Source organism: Pogona vitticeps, chromosome 2 (genome assembly GCF_051106095.1).
Source record: "Pogona vitticeps strain Pit_001003342236 chromosome 2, PviZW2.1, whole genome shotgun sequence".
NCBI lineage: Eukaryota > Metazoa > Chordata > Lepidosauria > Squamata > Agamidae > Pogona > Pogona vitticeps.
In genome coordinates this window covers 107,727,195-107,744,545 of record NC_135784.1, presented here as the reverse complement: position 1 = coordinate 107,744,545, position 17,351 = coordinate 107,727,195, and the positions used below count along the sequence as shown (strand labels likewise).

General features: G+C 41.0%; 1 protein-coding gene across 3 annotated transcripts in view; it reads left to right on the top strand.

Annotated features, from left to right (window-relative positions):
* PRELID2 (PRELI domain containing 2) overlaps window positions 1–17,095 on the top strand; it is a 55,597-nt gene extending 38,502 nt beyond the window's left edge. For all 3 annotated transcript variants that reach the window (XR_013541900.1, XM_072990211.2, XM_020806425.3), the window contains 3 exons: window positions 2,901–3,006; window positions 14,472–14,537; window positions 15,718–17,095. Coding sequence is in view for 2 of the 3 variants with exons in the window: in XM_072990211.2 (XP_072846312.1) it covers window positions 2,901–3,006; window positions 14,472–14,528 (163 nt within the window). In the remaining variant the exon portion in view is untranslated. The remainder of the gene's footprint in view (window positions 1–2,900; window positions 3,007–14,471; window positions 14,538–15,717) is intronic.
* The last annotated feature ends 256 nt before the right edge of the window (window positions 17,096–17,351 follow it).

Sequence of the window (17,351 nt, the reverse complement as noted above, 5' to 3'; positions counted from 1 at the left end):
AAAGTACACACAGCAATGAGCATGATTCTCATGTGTGTTTCAATTGATAGAGCTGTTGAACCATTTTTCAGGGACGTCCATGCTAAGATACAGTCTGTGAGCTAAAATGGCCCCAGAACTTTTATCGTAAAGATGCTTTCATTAAACTCCACCCACAAAAAACAATTAGAACAAATTTGCTATACTTTTAACTGGTCAATAATTCAGTGGTTGCTGCTCTCTAATAGACTTCTCCCTGTCTCTGTGTTGTTGTAATGATGCCACATCACCCAGCTGCGTGCTGTGAGAATCAATCTGAGATCAATATTTTCTGTGAGCTTTTTGGGACTTTCAGAGACTATGAAAAAAGAAAAATAGCAACATGGGTCTTCTTCTCATGATTACGATCTGTCTGGATAAATCCTCTGTCCCAGCTGAGCTGCTTTCAACTGCCATTCTCAAAGGAAGAACAAAGGCCATTGGTTGCTTGCCTAAATGGAGTACTTAATTTACAGATAATGTTTCTAGACTGTATAGTAAGTTGCAGCTCAGTGTAATTGCAGCTCCGTACAACAATGTGATGTTGGATCATTAATTTTTAGCCTTCCTTGGTCTGGAATTCAGAGAGGTTAGAGCTGGGGCATGGCTTTGAGAGCTGGCTGGGACTGGGGCTTTAATCTGGTTGAGATACAGTAACATCAGAATATGGAAATATAATCAGGTGCTGGATTGGCCAAAGAATACATAGCTTTGCAAATTTAAAATGTAGTATAGATTAAAATCTGGTTTTTCTAGTAGCGATGTATGGAAGTGAGAGGTGGGCGGACCATAAAGAAGGCTGACTGCCGAAGAATTGATGCTTTTGAATTGTGGTGCTGGAGGAGACTCTTGAGAGTTCCCTGGACTGCAAAGAGAACAAACCTATCAATTCTAAAGGAAATCAACCCTGAGTGCTCACTGGAAGGACAGATCCTGAAGCTGAGGCTCCAGTACTTTGGCCATCTCATGAGAAGAGAAGACTCCTTGGAAAAGACCTTGATGTTGGAGAAGGGGACAACAGAGGACAAGATGGTTGGACAGTGTCGTCGAAGCTACCAACATGAATTTGACCCAACTCCGGGAGGCAGTGAAAGACAGGAGGGCCTTGTGTGCTCTGGTCCATGGGGTCACAAAGAGTCAGACACAACTTAACGATTAAACAACAAAATATAATATGTGCCTAATGAGAAATTGGGATGGGGGGGCAGGGGATGGGTCATGTGTTGCTGGTGGAAATGGCTAGAAGTCCTGTTTGAAACCCTGGCCGCTGTCCTTCAGGGTTCTGTTTTGTCTCCTGTGTTATTTAACATCTACATCAAACTGCTTAGAGAGGTTGTCCAGAGTTTTGGAGTTTGGCATCACCAGTATGCAAAAAACACCCAGCTCTAACTGTCCTTGCCATCTAAGGAAGAGGAAGCTGTTTCAGCTCTACATCAATGTCTGATGTCAGTAATGGACTGGATGAGGGTCAATGTGCTTGGTGTGCTCTGGTCCATGGGGTCACGAAGAGTCAGACACAACTTAATGACTAAACAACAACAATAGATTAAAATGTTGTAACTCATAGCTCAGTGGCTTAGATAGAGGATGGGTGTTCGAATCCCTGTTGTGGCTCTTTTTGATGGGGTGGGCTCGATGATCCATAGATCTCTTCCAGTTCTGCAGTTCAACATGATAATGGTGATGAGTACTATTATTATGCAGATTTAGTCAGAGGAATCCCAGCTGTGTTCAATGTGGCTTACTCCAAGGTCAATTTTCATCACCCAATTTTCCATATTTTTTCCTCATGAGGTGAGATAAAGGAATTTAAACATTTAAATAAATGGTGGAACTCAGTTCTTCTTTTCTATATGGCAAATTTAGCAGTTGCAGACTACCCTTTCCAAATCTCCAACAAGTCTACTCTTATTTCTTCCCTGCTAGGCAGATGTTACATTGTCAGCTTTGAATGTGGTAATTACCAAAAGGGGTGTAAAAGATGTGAAGAGATGCTAACAATTAGTTTCCTTCTCTCTCATGCATGGATATGCACACACACGGCAGCACAATCCCCAGAGGTGACTATTAAATGCTTTTGGAGCTGACAGTGCTGTTTGTCTCACTTGTGTATTGCGGATGTATTTGCATTGTAGGTTCATCATTGTGTGCCACTTCAACATGAGCACATGACTTTACAGGTGTACCAAATATATATATTGATATGGATAAAGAGAGAGATACAGGTATATTAATTTAGAAAAACAAAACAAGACAAAAGCTGTACAGTAATGCACTTTTGCCACAAACCTCAGCATACATTTTTACATGTTTTTCCTGTTTCTTTGATGTAATTACTTAGCTAAATCCGTGTTTCGACAAATTAACATGTACTCTATTTTCCACCCTACACACATGCATGAGAATTATGTGTTTTTTTCCTCAGACACTTTTTGTTCAGTTTATTTGAGGGATATTTACAGACTTGTAGCATTATCATAAACTGCTTCGGCAAAGTAACAGGTAATATCAGCCCAGGAGATTGTTGTTGTACTTGTAATTCTCTTTACTTAAGCCTCTGATTTGGGTTATTGGATTACATGCAGTAATGAATAGGGTTGCAGTATTAAGTCGCTCTATGAAATTATGCAGTTAAAACATTTTAATAGAACAAAACTGTGTCCTATGTTGACTAGACAGCAGCTTTACTTGTCACTTCACTGCCCCATTTTTTAAAGCTATTATTGCTTATAAAAACTGGAGGTGTTTGTGACAGTCCCAGCATTGATATCTTTGATGTACTAGTATCATCTTTTTGCCATTTGTAGGATGTAATTTTGTTTCAAAACATGGTACTCAGTACCAGAGCAAAACAAGAGTTTCCCTGCATTCTTGTCTTTTAGGACAGAATTCATCCAGAAAGGAAAAATATCAATAAAAGGGGCAGGACTGCTGAATTACTTCCTGGAAGCTTTTGCACGAACCTTTTTAAATCAAGGCATCAAAAAAGTAAGTGCTTTACATTAATTTTTTTTAAAAAAAATCCTTTCAGGGTTCTTTATGTCTTCCATATTTCACACTTCATGGACGTGTTTTGTTTTAACCTTTCAATAATTTGAATTGGCCCTAGAGGGAAGAAACCTACTGTTGTGTATATGTACCAGTGTACATAGATCAATATCCTTTATTTACTGCTGTTTGAGTTTCACCTATCGGAGATTTCATCCCAATGTAGATGAGACACATGCTTGAAATACAGGTGCTCCGCTTGAGGATGCCTGCGCTTGCATGTCTGTGGGCAGAATCAACGGCAGGCACAGTCCACCTCAACTGTCCCCTTTTAATCTCAGTTCTCCACAGTGGGAGAACTGCTGCAAGACTCTGTGGCCAGTTTTTGAAATTGAAATTCATAGTGGGTCCTCTGAGCTGTGAACCAGCGTCACTTAATGGCTTTAGAGAAGCCACTCTTTTTCAACCCCAGTTCAAGACGTTCAATATTGTTCTCTCTAAGAATGAATTTAGGTGATGAATGCTCACATAAATGGGACTGAAACAGCAGGACTAAGAAAAAAGTGGGAAGTGTGAGCTACTTGGGGAATGGGAAAGTTGTTTGAAAGAAAGGGAAAATAAACCCTTCCCAAAGAATTTAGGGAGGACTGATGCAAGAAGTGAACATTGGTTGGCAAAGGTGGAAATGCATGGGGGTGGAGGGTATGGGCAGACATTACTCAGTGTAGGGATATGTTGCTACTAGAGATGGGCACAGACTGCTACTTTGGTGGTTCATGCTGATTCATTTACCAACCGAGCAGGTGTTCAGCAGTTCCCAGCCCTGCCTTCTCTGGCAGGTGCCCACTCAAAGGCAATGCCTGGAGGAGGAAGGGCAGAGAAGCTGGGGTGATGCCTCTGATGGCCACCCACTGGAGGAGGCGGGGCTGAGAACTGCCAAACAGCTGCTCAGCAGGTAAATGAACCAGTGTTAATGCCATCCTCCCTCCCTCCCTTAATTTGTGGAGATAATGGTAGTGATTTGCAAGATTGCTAAATGATGAAGGTGAAGAGCTTTGAACACTAAAAATAGTGCTATGCAAAAATAGTGCATCTGCTTTTTTAAAAAAATATCTATAATACAGTGTATTTTGTTTTTGGGAAACAGTTAATGATTCTTTACAGTCTGCCAAGGTGAACACATTTATCTAGTTTGTTTTATCTAGGTATCATTGTTTCATCTAGGTATCAAAGGCAAAAAGAAAAAAGGAAACAAACAAAATATCTAAGCCCTCTGTGTTATAAGCTGATATTCTATACCAGTGGTGTCGAACTGTGGCCCTCCAGATGTTCTTGGACTTCAACTCCCAGAAGCCTTCACCACCACCTCTGCTGGCCAGGATTTCTGGGAGTTGAAGGCCAAGAACATCTGGAGGGCCACACTTCGACACCACTGTTCTATACATTTTACATCTATATGATGCCATTGGGAGAGGTCGTCTGGAGATTTGGAGTCTTGTGTCATCAATATGCTGATGACACACAACCTCTATTTCTGTATTCGTGAAGGCTTTCACGGCCGGGCTCTAATGGTTGTTGTGGGTTTTTTGGGCTCTTTGGCCATGTTCTGAAGGTTGTACCAGAGTACAGAGTGCTGTCCTCTGAAGATGCCGGCCACAGAGACTGGTGAAATGTTAGGAAGAACAACCTTCAGAACATGGCCAAAGAGCCCAAAAAACCCACAACAACCAAACTCTATTTCTCCTTTTCGTCATCAGCAGTGGATGCTGTCCAGTGCCTTGAACATTGCCTTGTTTAGTGTTGGATGAGAGCAAACAACAATACTGTTGGAAAAGTGATTTTGAATCAGTGCTGTGCTATATGTGAAGGAAAGCTCTGTAAGCTCCAGCTGCTCACATTGTGCTGCTTCATCACAGCATGTCGACCTTTTAGGTGGGGGAAAAGATCTATGAGATTTAAACTGCGACATGAAACAGTGAAACCTATATATCTGATCGTAGTGGGAAATAATATGAGAAAGTATTAAGTATGGTAACATTTAAACCCACATGATGACCTATTGTTAAATACAATTAAACATATATGTAGAAATAACAATATATGTAGAAATATGTGTCTGCATGTATGTATAGGTAGGTAGATAGCTGATAAGGTGCCCAATGCAAGGTGATCCTTCCCAGTGTACCATTAGAATTTAGTGGTAAACTGATAATGGAGCTTTAGATACAGTGGGGTCTTGACTTGAGAACTTAATCCGTATTGGAAGGCGGTTCTCAAGTCAAAAAGTTCTCAGGTCAAATCTGCATTTCCCATAGGAATGCATTGAAAACCATTTGATCCGTATCTGCTCTTTTCCGTCCATAGAAGCTAATGGGAAGCTGCTATTCCACCTTCGACCACTAGAGGGGGATATTTTGTTTCTTTTTTTCTTAGGTCAAGAAAGGTTCAGGGAAGGCAGGGAAAATACAGTCCAGGCAGGACAGTACCAGGCAGTCTGAAGACTCTCCCAATCCACTCTCTAAACGCTGGGAGGAGTGAGGAAGCAGACAGGCACCCTTTTCACTGGCCAACAGTTAACTGAAAGTTCAAATTTTGCACTTTCCCTGCCTCCCACGTGGTTTTTTTCAGTTCTTAACTCAAATCTAAGTATGTAAGTCAAGTCAATATTTTCCTATGAGAGTGGTTCTTAAGTCAAAATGTTCTTAACTCGAGCCGTTCTTAAGTCAAGACCCCACTGTAAGCAGAACTTTCAGTGACAAACTGGGAAGCCCTTTCAAACAAGAATTTCAATTGACTGCTGGATTTTGGCAGTGCAAGAGAGCCTCAGGGTTGCATATAGCTTGTGATCCATCTGTTGCCATCCCTGTGCTGAGGGTTTAAGGAAATGTGTTGCAAATGAAACTGCTAGCGTTATAATCCTCTTATATGAATCTACAGGTTGGCCATATTTGGAAAACTTCTCATGTTTTACCTTCATCTCAGAATGATCTGGGACATTTGTGGCTTTTTTTTTTTTGATGACTATGAAATGGAGGGTATATAAGACATATTTGGTACAGAGAAAAGGAATAGGGATGTTGCATGATGACAGCCCTCATGCATGTGTTTTGTTCGTAAATAGATTTCAACCACTACAATACACTGGCCATCCCTTGAAATTGTTGGTCTGTTGATTGTACTGAAGATCTTCAGATAGAAAGTGGGACAGAAACAACCTAAATAAATAAGTATGGAGAACATTAAAAATGAAGCATTTATTCACAGTAGAAGGCTGTTACTTTTATTCCTGGCTTTCCTGTATTGTCAGCTTGTCAGCAACAGTGGAAGATATGATGCTGGAATAGATTAGACTTCTTGGACTAAGTTTCTTCTTCCAAGGCTTCTGATGGCTCCATCTAGATGACCCACAGCTACCACAAATTCAGCTGTTTTATTTCTTCTTACATACCAACTCCTTCCTCTTTACCTGATTTTCCTCTAATCAGGCAACTGTGTTTTTTTTTAACTTTACCATCAAATTGTGTGGCTTACAGACCAATTTCAAACCATGGTTTCAGGTTATGCTTTATGGGGTGGGAATTAGCCTATGGAAAGTCATGAGTCAAAGTCTTGAAAGCCTTAGAATGTGACATATCAACCATGTGGTGTTGGAGAAAATAAACTTTATCTTTTAAAATATTGAGCTATTCCATTACTTGTTAGTCAGGATCATAATGTGGCTGTCTGAGAGCTCCTGCAATTCAAAGCGGGATATTTTACAAGCTGTGGTCAGTATAGCTTGCATGTGATACTATAAATAAAAAGCAGTTCACAGTCAAAAGAAGTTTTTTTTAAAAAAATAATATTTTTCAAAATTTATTTATTTATTTATTTATTTATTTATTTGATTTGTATCCCGCCCATCTGGTAGGTCAGTACCACTCTGAGCGGCTAACATAAAATATACAATTATAACAGCATAAATCCAAAAATATCAAATGTCAATTAACAAAACATAATAAATCATAAATAATAAGTAGAAAAAAAAGAAAAAAGTAAATTAAATTAAATTAAACGCTGGCAGGAGGGAAGGCCTTGACATAAAGCCATGTTTTTAATTGAGTTTTAAATGTACCCAGCGAAGGGGCCGCGCGAATCTCAGGAGGGAGATTGTTCCAAAGGCGAGGGGCCACCGCCGAGAAGGCCCGGTTTCTTGTCTTCTCTCTCCGGGCCTCCCTCGGCGTCAGGCCCCTCAGCCTCACCTCCAGGCTCGCGCGGGTGGTTCGGGTAGAACTTGGTGGGTGAAGGCGTTCCGCCAAGTATCGAGGTCCCAAACCGTTTAGGGCCTTATAAGTGAGCATTAAAACTTTGAAGTCGATACGGAAACAAATGGGCAGCCAATGCAGTCTAGCCAGAATGGGAGAAATATGATGGTATTTTCTCCCTCCGGTAAGAAGTCTGGCTGCTGCGTTCTGCACCATCTGAAGTTTCCGTATCAGCCTCAAAGGTAGCCCCACGTAGAGCGCGTTGCAGTGATCTAATCTTGAGATTACGAGCGCGTGTACTAAGGTAGTGAGGGCCCCCGTGTCAAGATAGGGCCGCAGGCGGGCAATCCGCCAAAGATGGAAATAGGCGGAGCGGACAACCGACGTCACCTGTGTTTCCATGGTGAGCGTCGGGTCCAGGTGTATGCCCAAGCTGCGGACCCCGCTCGCCGGGGCCAAGGTTGCCCCCCCAAAGGAGAGAGGGCCAACCAGGCCACCAACCACGGGGGGCCCCACCCTCAGGACTTCCGTCTTGTCCGGGTTCAGCCGCAAACCATTTTCCTGCATCCATTCCAGTATAGTCTCCAGGCAGCGCTGAAGGGTCAGGACGGCATCACCTGCAGTTGGCAAAAAGGAGATATAGAGCTGAGTGTCATCAGCATACTGGTGACACTTCGCTCCACACCTCCTGATGACCCCCGCTAGCGGCCTCATATAGATGTTAAATAGCATTGGGGAGATAATCGAACCCTGTGGGACCCCACAATTGGAGCTCCACGGGGCCGAGAACCTCTCCCCAAGCTGAACTCTCTGGGGACGGTCCTCCAGGAAGGAACGGAGCCAGGCTAACGCCAGGCCACCGATTCCCAACTCGGAGAGCCTCCCCAGGAGGATACCGTGGTCGACGGTATCAAAGGCCGCCGAAATATCGAGGAGGACCAACAGAGACAATTTGCCCCTGTCGGCCTCCCTCAGGAGGTCATCATACAGGGCGACCAATGCCGTCTCTGTCCCATGGCGCGGCCTGAAGCCCGACTGGAATGGGTCCAGTGCATCTGTTTCATCCAAGAGCGCCTGAAGCTGGTCTGCCACCACCCTCTCCACCACTTTGCTCATGAAAGAAATATTGGCGACGGGCCTGTAATTGCCAATTTCGTCCGCCGCCAAACTAGATTTCTTTCGTATGGGCCTAATGAGTGTCTCCTTGAGGGCAGATGGAAATCTGCCTTCAAGGAAAGACCCATTTATTATAGCTGCGGCCCATTCAGTTGTTTTCGGCCTGGCTGCTTTGATTAGCCAGGCCGGGCAAGGGTCCAAGGAGGAGGTGGTGGCCCGACAGCGGTCAAGCGCTCTGGTCACAGAGTCAGGTGTAACTGGCTGAAAAGAATCAAAAATAACCGGGCAAGACGGAGCGCTGGACATCTCAGCTCGATTCACTGTATTTAAAAAGGGAGAGAGCTCCCGGCGGATGGCCTCCACTTTAGATTTAAAAAATGCCGCAAATTGGTCCGGAGAAAAACTAGGGGGAGGCCGATCTCCCGGGCCAACTCCGGATAGGTCGCGTACTATACGGAAAAGTTCCGCCTGCTGGTTGGATGCTTCGCTTATCCGGTTAGCGAAGAATGATCTACTGGCAGCCTTCACCTTACTCAGGTAAAGGTTAGTTGCGACCTTAACGGCTATCCAGTTATCGTCCGTCGGATTCTTCCTCCATCTACGCTCTAGCCTTCTCCTTATTCGCTTCATCGCCCGGAGCTCCTGGGAAAACCAGGGCGCCGGACGTGTTCTGCGTCGGAGAGGGCGTTTGGGCGCGATCGTGTCGACTGCCCGGGTGGCAGCGGTAGACCAGCTGTCCACCAGAACGTCGACAGGAGCGCTAGCCAGGTCAGCGGTAATCCCTCTCATGGCATCTTGGAAACCAATCGGATCCAGTAGTCTTCGAGGGCGGGCCATAGCAATAGGCCCCTGCTCCCTGCGTGGGGGGAGAGCCACTGTGAGGTTACATTTAATCAGGTGTTGAAATTTGTTGAAAATTTGAGACTAGAATGGATTGCAGGTGAACCCACTGAAGCCACTACTGACAACTTTAGTAACAGAAATCTAATATAGGGTAAGGAAAATCTAAGAATGGGAGGGAACACAGGATACAGTATATCAATACAAGGATTTAATTGACTAAGACAGGGTGAAGTGGTCTGTGGTGAACATATTACTCAGATAAAAGGCTTGTATCTGCTTTAATGTAAGTGCTTTTAGATCAGGGTTCGTTTGCTCTCCTTTTAAAGATCAAACTGAAAAGTCCGATAATATTTGAAAAACTAGTTATTGCTGATAGCTAACATATTTTGCCTGAATCCTTTTAGAATATGAATGTGAGTTTTAACAAGTGAAAGATTTTATGTCAGAATGTTGGAGAAAATACGTTCACCTAAGCAGAGAAAATGGTTGGATACAGGCAGTAGCCTTTTAAAAACATGAACATCAGAAGGCATGGCCTAAAACACAGTCCCATCTAAAGTAGATCCACAGAATCAACAAAGCTTTCGGAAGCCAACATTTCATTGATTCAGTAGGTCTGTTCTACTGGGGAGTAACAATGATATTAAGCCCAATAGTTGTAAGATGTTATCTAAGTGGTACATTGTAGCTGCAATCTTATGTATGTAGTTCTGTCCCCACTTACCACAGTTAATCATAGTCAGACAAGAACGTGGAATTATTCTACAACTCCCAGTCACATGTAAAAAATGAAGTTAAAGGTCAAGTTATTGGAAAGTCCAGGTGGAAAAAAGGTGCTTTTTTTAATTTGAGAGGAATATGATTGCCAACTTTAGAAGTGCCAGGAGGAGGATAAAAATTTTAGGAACTCAAGGAATCATAGTTACAAATACAACCTGTTGATCTGTTTACAATTTGATTGATTTAATTTAGTTTAGTTTAAATTTAGTTTAGTTTCTCTTTTAACTCATATGAGTTTCTCTTTTAACATATATCTGTGTGCACGTGTTTGTGCTATCTGGAGAAGTGTGCAGGGCAATCCTGTATAGAGATTTTGCTATATTTAATGGGGGGGGGATAGGTAAAAAGAAACATTTTTATGTTTTAGATTTACAACCAGCATCCAAAACTCAAAATACCACATTGGAGGCCTGTGTATCAAAGCAGTTAATTGGTTGGCTCACATAGGAAACAAACAAACAAACAAACAAACAAACAAACAAACAAACAAACAAACAAACAGGAAACCAGGAGAAATCTCATGCAGTTTGTGCCTAACCTTGTCCGGTAGTTCAGCAGAGAACTAGACTGAGCCACTGAACCAACTAGCAAACAAGATGATGAACACCCCTCCCCACCCCCACAAAAATATCCTAATAGATACAGTACTCCTTTAGTGTTCTTTCTTTAAAAACCTGGGAAGGTTTCTACGTAGCTGAACAAGGTTGTTACACTTTGGCATTCCAAAGCATATGCTCACAACTCATACATTCTTTTTCACTCATTTTCAGTGAAAATAAGATCTAGACCATTTAGTTGCTGTGTAGCCATTTAGAGACTGTATGGACAGACAGTGTAATAGACGCTTATCTTTACAGCATGGAATATTATCTTAGCCCTTGATTAAGTTTGTTCCAGTTTTCATGAGTGTGCTGATACCACATCTCCTATGCTGATCAGAGCCTGGGTGTTTGGGTGACTAGTACTATATAAATCTGGATGAGTGCTGTGGGATGGTGGTTAAAGAACTAAGGGTCTACACTCATAGAACTTCACTCTTCCCTTCTAGTGAAAAGGAAACCTCTGCGTGTTTAATAGAGCATGTCACTTCCTAAAACTCAGATGTCTTGGGAAGAGGTGTGGAATGCCACATATGTACCAGGTGCTAGGAAAATGTTGGATCACTGCCAGTTTCAATAATGCAGACCAGTTAACTGGGCTGTCACTGAGTAATCCAGTGACAGCCCAAATTTTAAAATAAAATTTAAAAATGTCTCCTTCCAACTTGTGTAGAAAATTGGCTCAATACATAATAATTTAAGCAAGCACTTTCTTTTCTCTCTCCTTCTTTTATTACCACAAGAACAGAAAACTGGTTAACGCATCCCATCAGTCTAAATTAAGTTTGCCAGCAGTTACTAACGAGAGTACTAATTGACATGTGAACACTCTGAGATTTTCCTTGGGCATTATGAGATATTTATTGACTCAGTTATGTTCACAACATATTTTTTCTCTTTCTCCTTCCTTTTTCAGTCTTAAGGGGAATCATTTGATAAAGAGCTGATCAAGAAAAAAAGGGAAAATTTTCTAAAAATGAATAAGGAATGAAGGGCAGCTGTAAGCATCACATTTTTGTTCACCTAGACATTGTTAAATCAAAGTATGATCAATAGATACATTTCAATTAAAGTTCTTATGCTTATTTATATATTTAAATGAGATAAAAGCTACATGTTCATCTTGCAGTTAGGATCTCAGATGAGTGCACATAAACATTCAAAACTTGTGTATGTGCACTCATCTGCAGCAGAATTAAACATAACATAATATTAAGTAATACATACCACTGGGAAGAATGATAAAGAAGCACGCTTTATTCAGCCATCTGAAAACATAAATATTTTAAAAGTTGTGGCAAATGGCAAATCCTTAACCTGTAACTGAAAAGAATACAAAGCCAAGTTTAATACTCTCAGTAGAGCATTCCGGCATTGGAATGCAGCCACAATATGACCCTTTTCTTGTTCCATGCCCAATGCACTTTTTAAGACAGAACATACAAGAAAACCTTTTTTCAGCATGAGAGGATTTATTTTATTTCATTTTTTACCATTTGTTGGCTGCCATTCTTCCGTGAGGGGACTCAAGGCAGCTCATGGCATTAAAAACAAGTAAAATTAATAACATAATCACTACACACTAAAAACATTTAAACTATAGCAATAATAAAAAATACATTAAGCAATGGAAAACATCAAAAACTTTATCTAAAAAACTTACTTAGCTAAAAAGCCAGCATCCAGGATTCAACGGTGGTTATTAAAACCTGCCTGAACAGGTGGGTCTTCAACTTTTTGTTGAAGGGTAAAAGGGAGGGAGCTGAGCTCAGCATTTGTGTGGAGGAAGCACTGCTTCTGAAGTTTGGTTCTCAGGCAGTTTAGGCCTTTGAACAATAAGGACCTGCATCTTAATCTAGGCTGAGGATAATGTGACATGGTGATATATTTCCTTCAGATATATGTTAACATGGCTCTATCGTTCAGACCAGCCAACAGCCTAGTTACTGAATTTTGTGCTCCATGAAAGTTATTGCCTTTCCTAAAAGGTCAAACCTGTGCTAAATTCAGATGATTTACAATGCAGTGATGCTCTTAAAATGCAGAACAAATTTTCCATAACCATTAAGATCCTTATATTTTTACATTATAGCAGAGGTTGGGCTAGGGTTGGGGAAAATATTCACTCCTCCAAATGGTTTGAACTTCAGCTCCCAGCCAACAGAGCTACTTGTAAGGGATGATGAAAGCTGCTCTTATTATGATGATGTCATTGCCCCTCTTCTCTCTCTCTCTCTCTCTCTCTCTCTCTGTGTGTGTGTGTGTGTATGAGAGAGAGAGAGAGAGAGAGAGAGAATGAGTCTTCTTTATTTACAGTCCTTAGACCTATCATACATAGAAGCAGACAACCCAGATCTACACAGTCTCTGCAATATGTAAAAACATCAAACATAGACATAAAGCAAACAAATATACAAGCAATTCAAAACCCTCCATACCAATACCAGAGTCAAGAATGAGGAAATTTCTAAAACTTGAGAATCGCCAAACAGAACCCAGCTACTTTGTATGATATCTTACTATCCCTGTCCGAGAGGTGATACTCTAGTCTAGTTTTCTCTGATTGGCCAGGGATGTTTTCAATCAATGGGGTCATAGTCCGATTTCATACTACTGCATAATGTGAGCAGCAGAAAAACATGTGCTCCATGGACTTGACCTCGCCAAGAGAGCAGGAACACAGCCTCTCAGCAAGTGGGACATCCTTGTCCTTCCCTTCAAGCATAGTAGAGGGAAGGGAAGCTGCTGTTTAAAACATTAGGAGAGCCAAATGTTCTCTGACAATCTCTGACATGCAGCCTTCTCTTCTTTTTAAAAATTATTTTTATGAAAAGTTCTTTTTTATGTTTGTAATTAAAATACAAATTGAAAACATATTAAAACAGTGCTTTAAATTACAATTGGTTGCCATTGCAACCAATTTACTCTCTCTCTCTCTCTCTCTGTGTGTGTGTGTGTGTGTGTGTGTGTGTGTGTGTGTGTGTGTGTGTTAGCAAATGTGTTGAAGTTGTTTTTTTTCCTCCCATCACTTTCATATGGACATGAGTTGCTACGGAAGCTTATTACTGTGTCTTACCTATCTGTTCCTAACGACTAGATTTGTCATTTGTCCAAAATGTCTGCCATACACTATTTGTCTCCAGTATCTTGAAACAAGTAACACAGGTGGGTCTAAGAGCATGATTCCAAGATTGTTTTCTTCTTGAGTTTGATGACACTTAGTGAAATTTCCTTGTTATTTCCTTCACTTTTCCTATATGTTTTCCCTCTCTTGTTTAGCTTTCCAAAGTGCCCATCTGCTAATCAGTTTAATGGCACCTTCTGACATCCCAGAGGTCCGTGTGACTAAAAAAGCAGCTGCTGAGGGGAGTAAAATGGCAGTTGGAAAGACATTGTGAGGAAAATATGATTTCCTAGTTACCTTATGTCGTTGGGCGGTGTTCCATTATGAATGCTAACATTAAAAACCATGCTGTCAGCACAACCCATTGAACTGCTTTATGCCAGATCAGACCATTTGTCTACTCCAGTCTTACCTGTTCCAACTGGGAGCAGCTTTTCAGGATCATAGTTCAAGGTTGTTTGCATCCCCTGCTACCTGAACCTTTTAAGCAATAATATTGGGAACTGAAGTTGGGGCTTCCTGCATACAGAGCATGTGCTGTGAGCTGCGGCCCTCCCTCAATGAGAAGATAAGCATTTTGTCAGGAAGCCTCTGTTTTTTAATGTTGGCAATCTGTTCTTCCTAATAGTCTAACCAGTGTGAAAGTGCCTGGATGACCTTTAAAAAGAGATATTTCATTTTTGAAGAATGGACTATTCATAATCATAGTGGTAATGTATTTAAATAGTAAAATTACATGTCTTTGTTCTTTGTATGCAGAGTGCTTTGATCATGGAGAAACTTCTGCAAGAGCAGTTTGGGAGTCCATTTGTATAACAAGGAAAAGTAAGTATGCAGATACTGTTTCCAGTGTCATAAGAATGTGACCACTGAAGATTCAGTTCTTCAGAAACTCTTCAGTTTATGAATGTGGAATACTGTGCGTCTGTATCCACAATTCAGAATGCCAGGAAAAGGTCCAATATTGTTGCACAATATTGTGCCCACATGCCAGCAGGAAAAAGGATGCCATGGATGCCATAATGCTGACTGCTGCACAAATGGCAGCAGCCAAGATGGTTTAGAGGACATCCTCTTGTGCTCACTACCCTTCACAAAGAGACACTTAAGCAGAGAAACATCCCAGAAGCTGACATTTGCTCTTCATTAATTAACCACTTCTCATCCAAAGTTCTCTAGCCTGGGTTCTTGCCAAATAATTAAAAAAAAGGGGGGATGGGGCAAACCATTCTCATTCAAGCGAAGCAAAATTGGTCTTTTCAGGTCGTATGAACTAGTTTAAATCTGGGGACATTTGGGCTCACCTATTTCTGAATGGAGGATTAAACAGTTTTACTTTTTAAAAATCATAATTCAAAACCGCTTTGCCCAGACCTCTCCAAATTTGGCACAGAAAAAAACCCAGACCTTTTGCTACAACTGTGCCAAATTTAGTGCTGATTCAAAGCCCAGTTTAAAAGTTACATATATTAATTTTGCTCCTGCAATTTTGAAATTGCTTTATAGGATGTACCTTCCTCTGCCAGCACAAGACCATTGTTGCACTCTTGTATAGCAATAATAATAATCATAGCTTGTAAGTAATGTTCATTTTTCTAGTGCCAAACTTTTACCGCTTCTTGCACAAGAATCAAATCCAAATCCTTGTGCAAGCATTTTCACAATTCATTTCAATTGCATTGTGCTAACTGCTGCCTGTGTTGATTGTTGCATAGGTGTTTTCACATCCTGTAGCAGAACATTCAACCATGAGCCGAAAAAAAGGTAGTTTTTCCACTAGCATTTCACTAGATACAACCAATCGGCTTTAAAAATGTACTTTGCCCCTAGTATTGTTTATGGTAGATTCTGTTTGAGTTCTTGTTTAAAAGCTCTTGTTTATCGTCTTTCTGCCCACTTAGGCTCCCAAAGGATCCTTCATAGTTGTGGAAAAGAGCAAATGGTTATTGATTGGTGTTGTAATAAATGTTTTTCTATGAAATGCTTTCTTTGTACCTTTCAACAGGAGAAACCACCATGTGTTGAAGACTGAACCACATCAATATGTCCTCATTACCAAATCCTGCTTCTTGGTGAAGTTAACTTTCCTTATTTTAAGAAGGAAAGTCTGAGTGAAAGAAGACAGTGGAATGCAAACTACCTCAAGTAACATAAATAGAACAGCATCATTATGTTCTCAGTGTGATCATGGACAACAAAAGTTGTACTCTGGAAAAAAAGTGTCAGTGTACATTATGTTTTAACCTCCAAAGAATTCAGTGATCAATCGGAAAAATAACCAACAAAAGTATTTGTTTCTGTGAAGGGACTGTTTGTCAGCCAGGAGGAGCAGACTTTTAATCCATTTTCTGTTCCACAAAATGTATTCCATGGATTCACAACTGAAACTGAGATAAATGATTACTAGATACTGTGAAATGGTATCAGGTGGTAACATGGGGACTCCTCAAAACTTCAGTTGGTGATTATTTTGAGAAATACAGTTTTCTGTGAAAGAATGAAATAATATTATTTCGCGATCCAGAAATCTGCTGTCATTTCCATTTCAATCTGATGAGGAAGAGATCTAGTTTCCTTCACATTTGGAGATATTGTCTGACCTGCAACTGACTTAGAGCTGGAAGGGGACCCGTGGGCCATTGAATCCAGCCCCTGTCAAGGAGGCACAGTGGGGAGTTCAACTCCCAGTCTGGCTCCCCAGACAGAGACCTAAACCACTGAGCTATATCCCTGTAAAATGTGAAACATTACAAAACCCTGGTAGTTTTTCTGAGCCTACAAAAGCTAAAAGTCTTTAAATGTTGCCTTAATATTCTCACAAAACTTTTTTTAAAAGATGGTAAGTTTGATATACACTTTGTTTAAATTACCATCTAATTAAATGGTAAATTGGCTTCAGGCCTCAGGATCTTGTTTCTGATTTGAATCTCCTAGGTTTTTTATACATGGTGTTTGTAAACTCTTCAATATATTTAAAGTGAGAAATTTTATTTGAATATTCTTATCAGCCCAGCTGAAGGGGCGAGGAGGTTCTGTGCTGCCAACTGTTTGCATCTGTGCATGTAATGTTCTTCCTTTTTGGGATATTTTCTCAACATTATACCATTACCTGAAATACTAGCCTCGGAGAACAGTTAATGTCTCCCCACCATCAATAATTCTTCTACATTGTATGCACACTGTAAATATGATATTGTCTGCTGTGTGATACTTATGTAAACACTCAGTGTTAGGAATATTTACATCTAGGATAAATAAAATTGTGTCCTAAAGTAAGGAGGATTCTGTTTAGACAAAAAAAATCGTGTCCCTTTCAACCTTGTCACCTGTGGTTTTATGACTGAGATTGTTGGAGCAGCTGGGATTAAATTTAGATTTACCAAGCACAGCAGTTATGTCAGGTCATTTTTAATTCATCTCCTTCAGCAATAAGCCAGCCTAACCAGTCACTTGAAGAGCTGTTTGACAGCCAGCTAATAGGGCTCAAGAGCATGCCAACTGCCCTGCTGGCTGGTTTTGGTTCCCGCTTCCTCTTGCTAACCATCTTGAGGGCATGAAGTGAGAAGAAGAGACACGTGTTTCCAAGTTGCTTTGATCCTGGGAAACAATTGATATCTGCCTTCCTTTATGTGTGGGGTT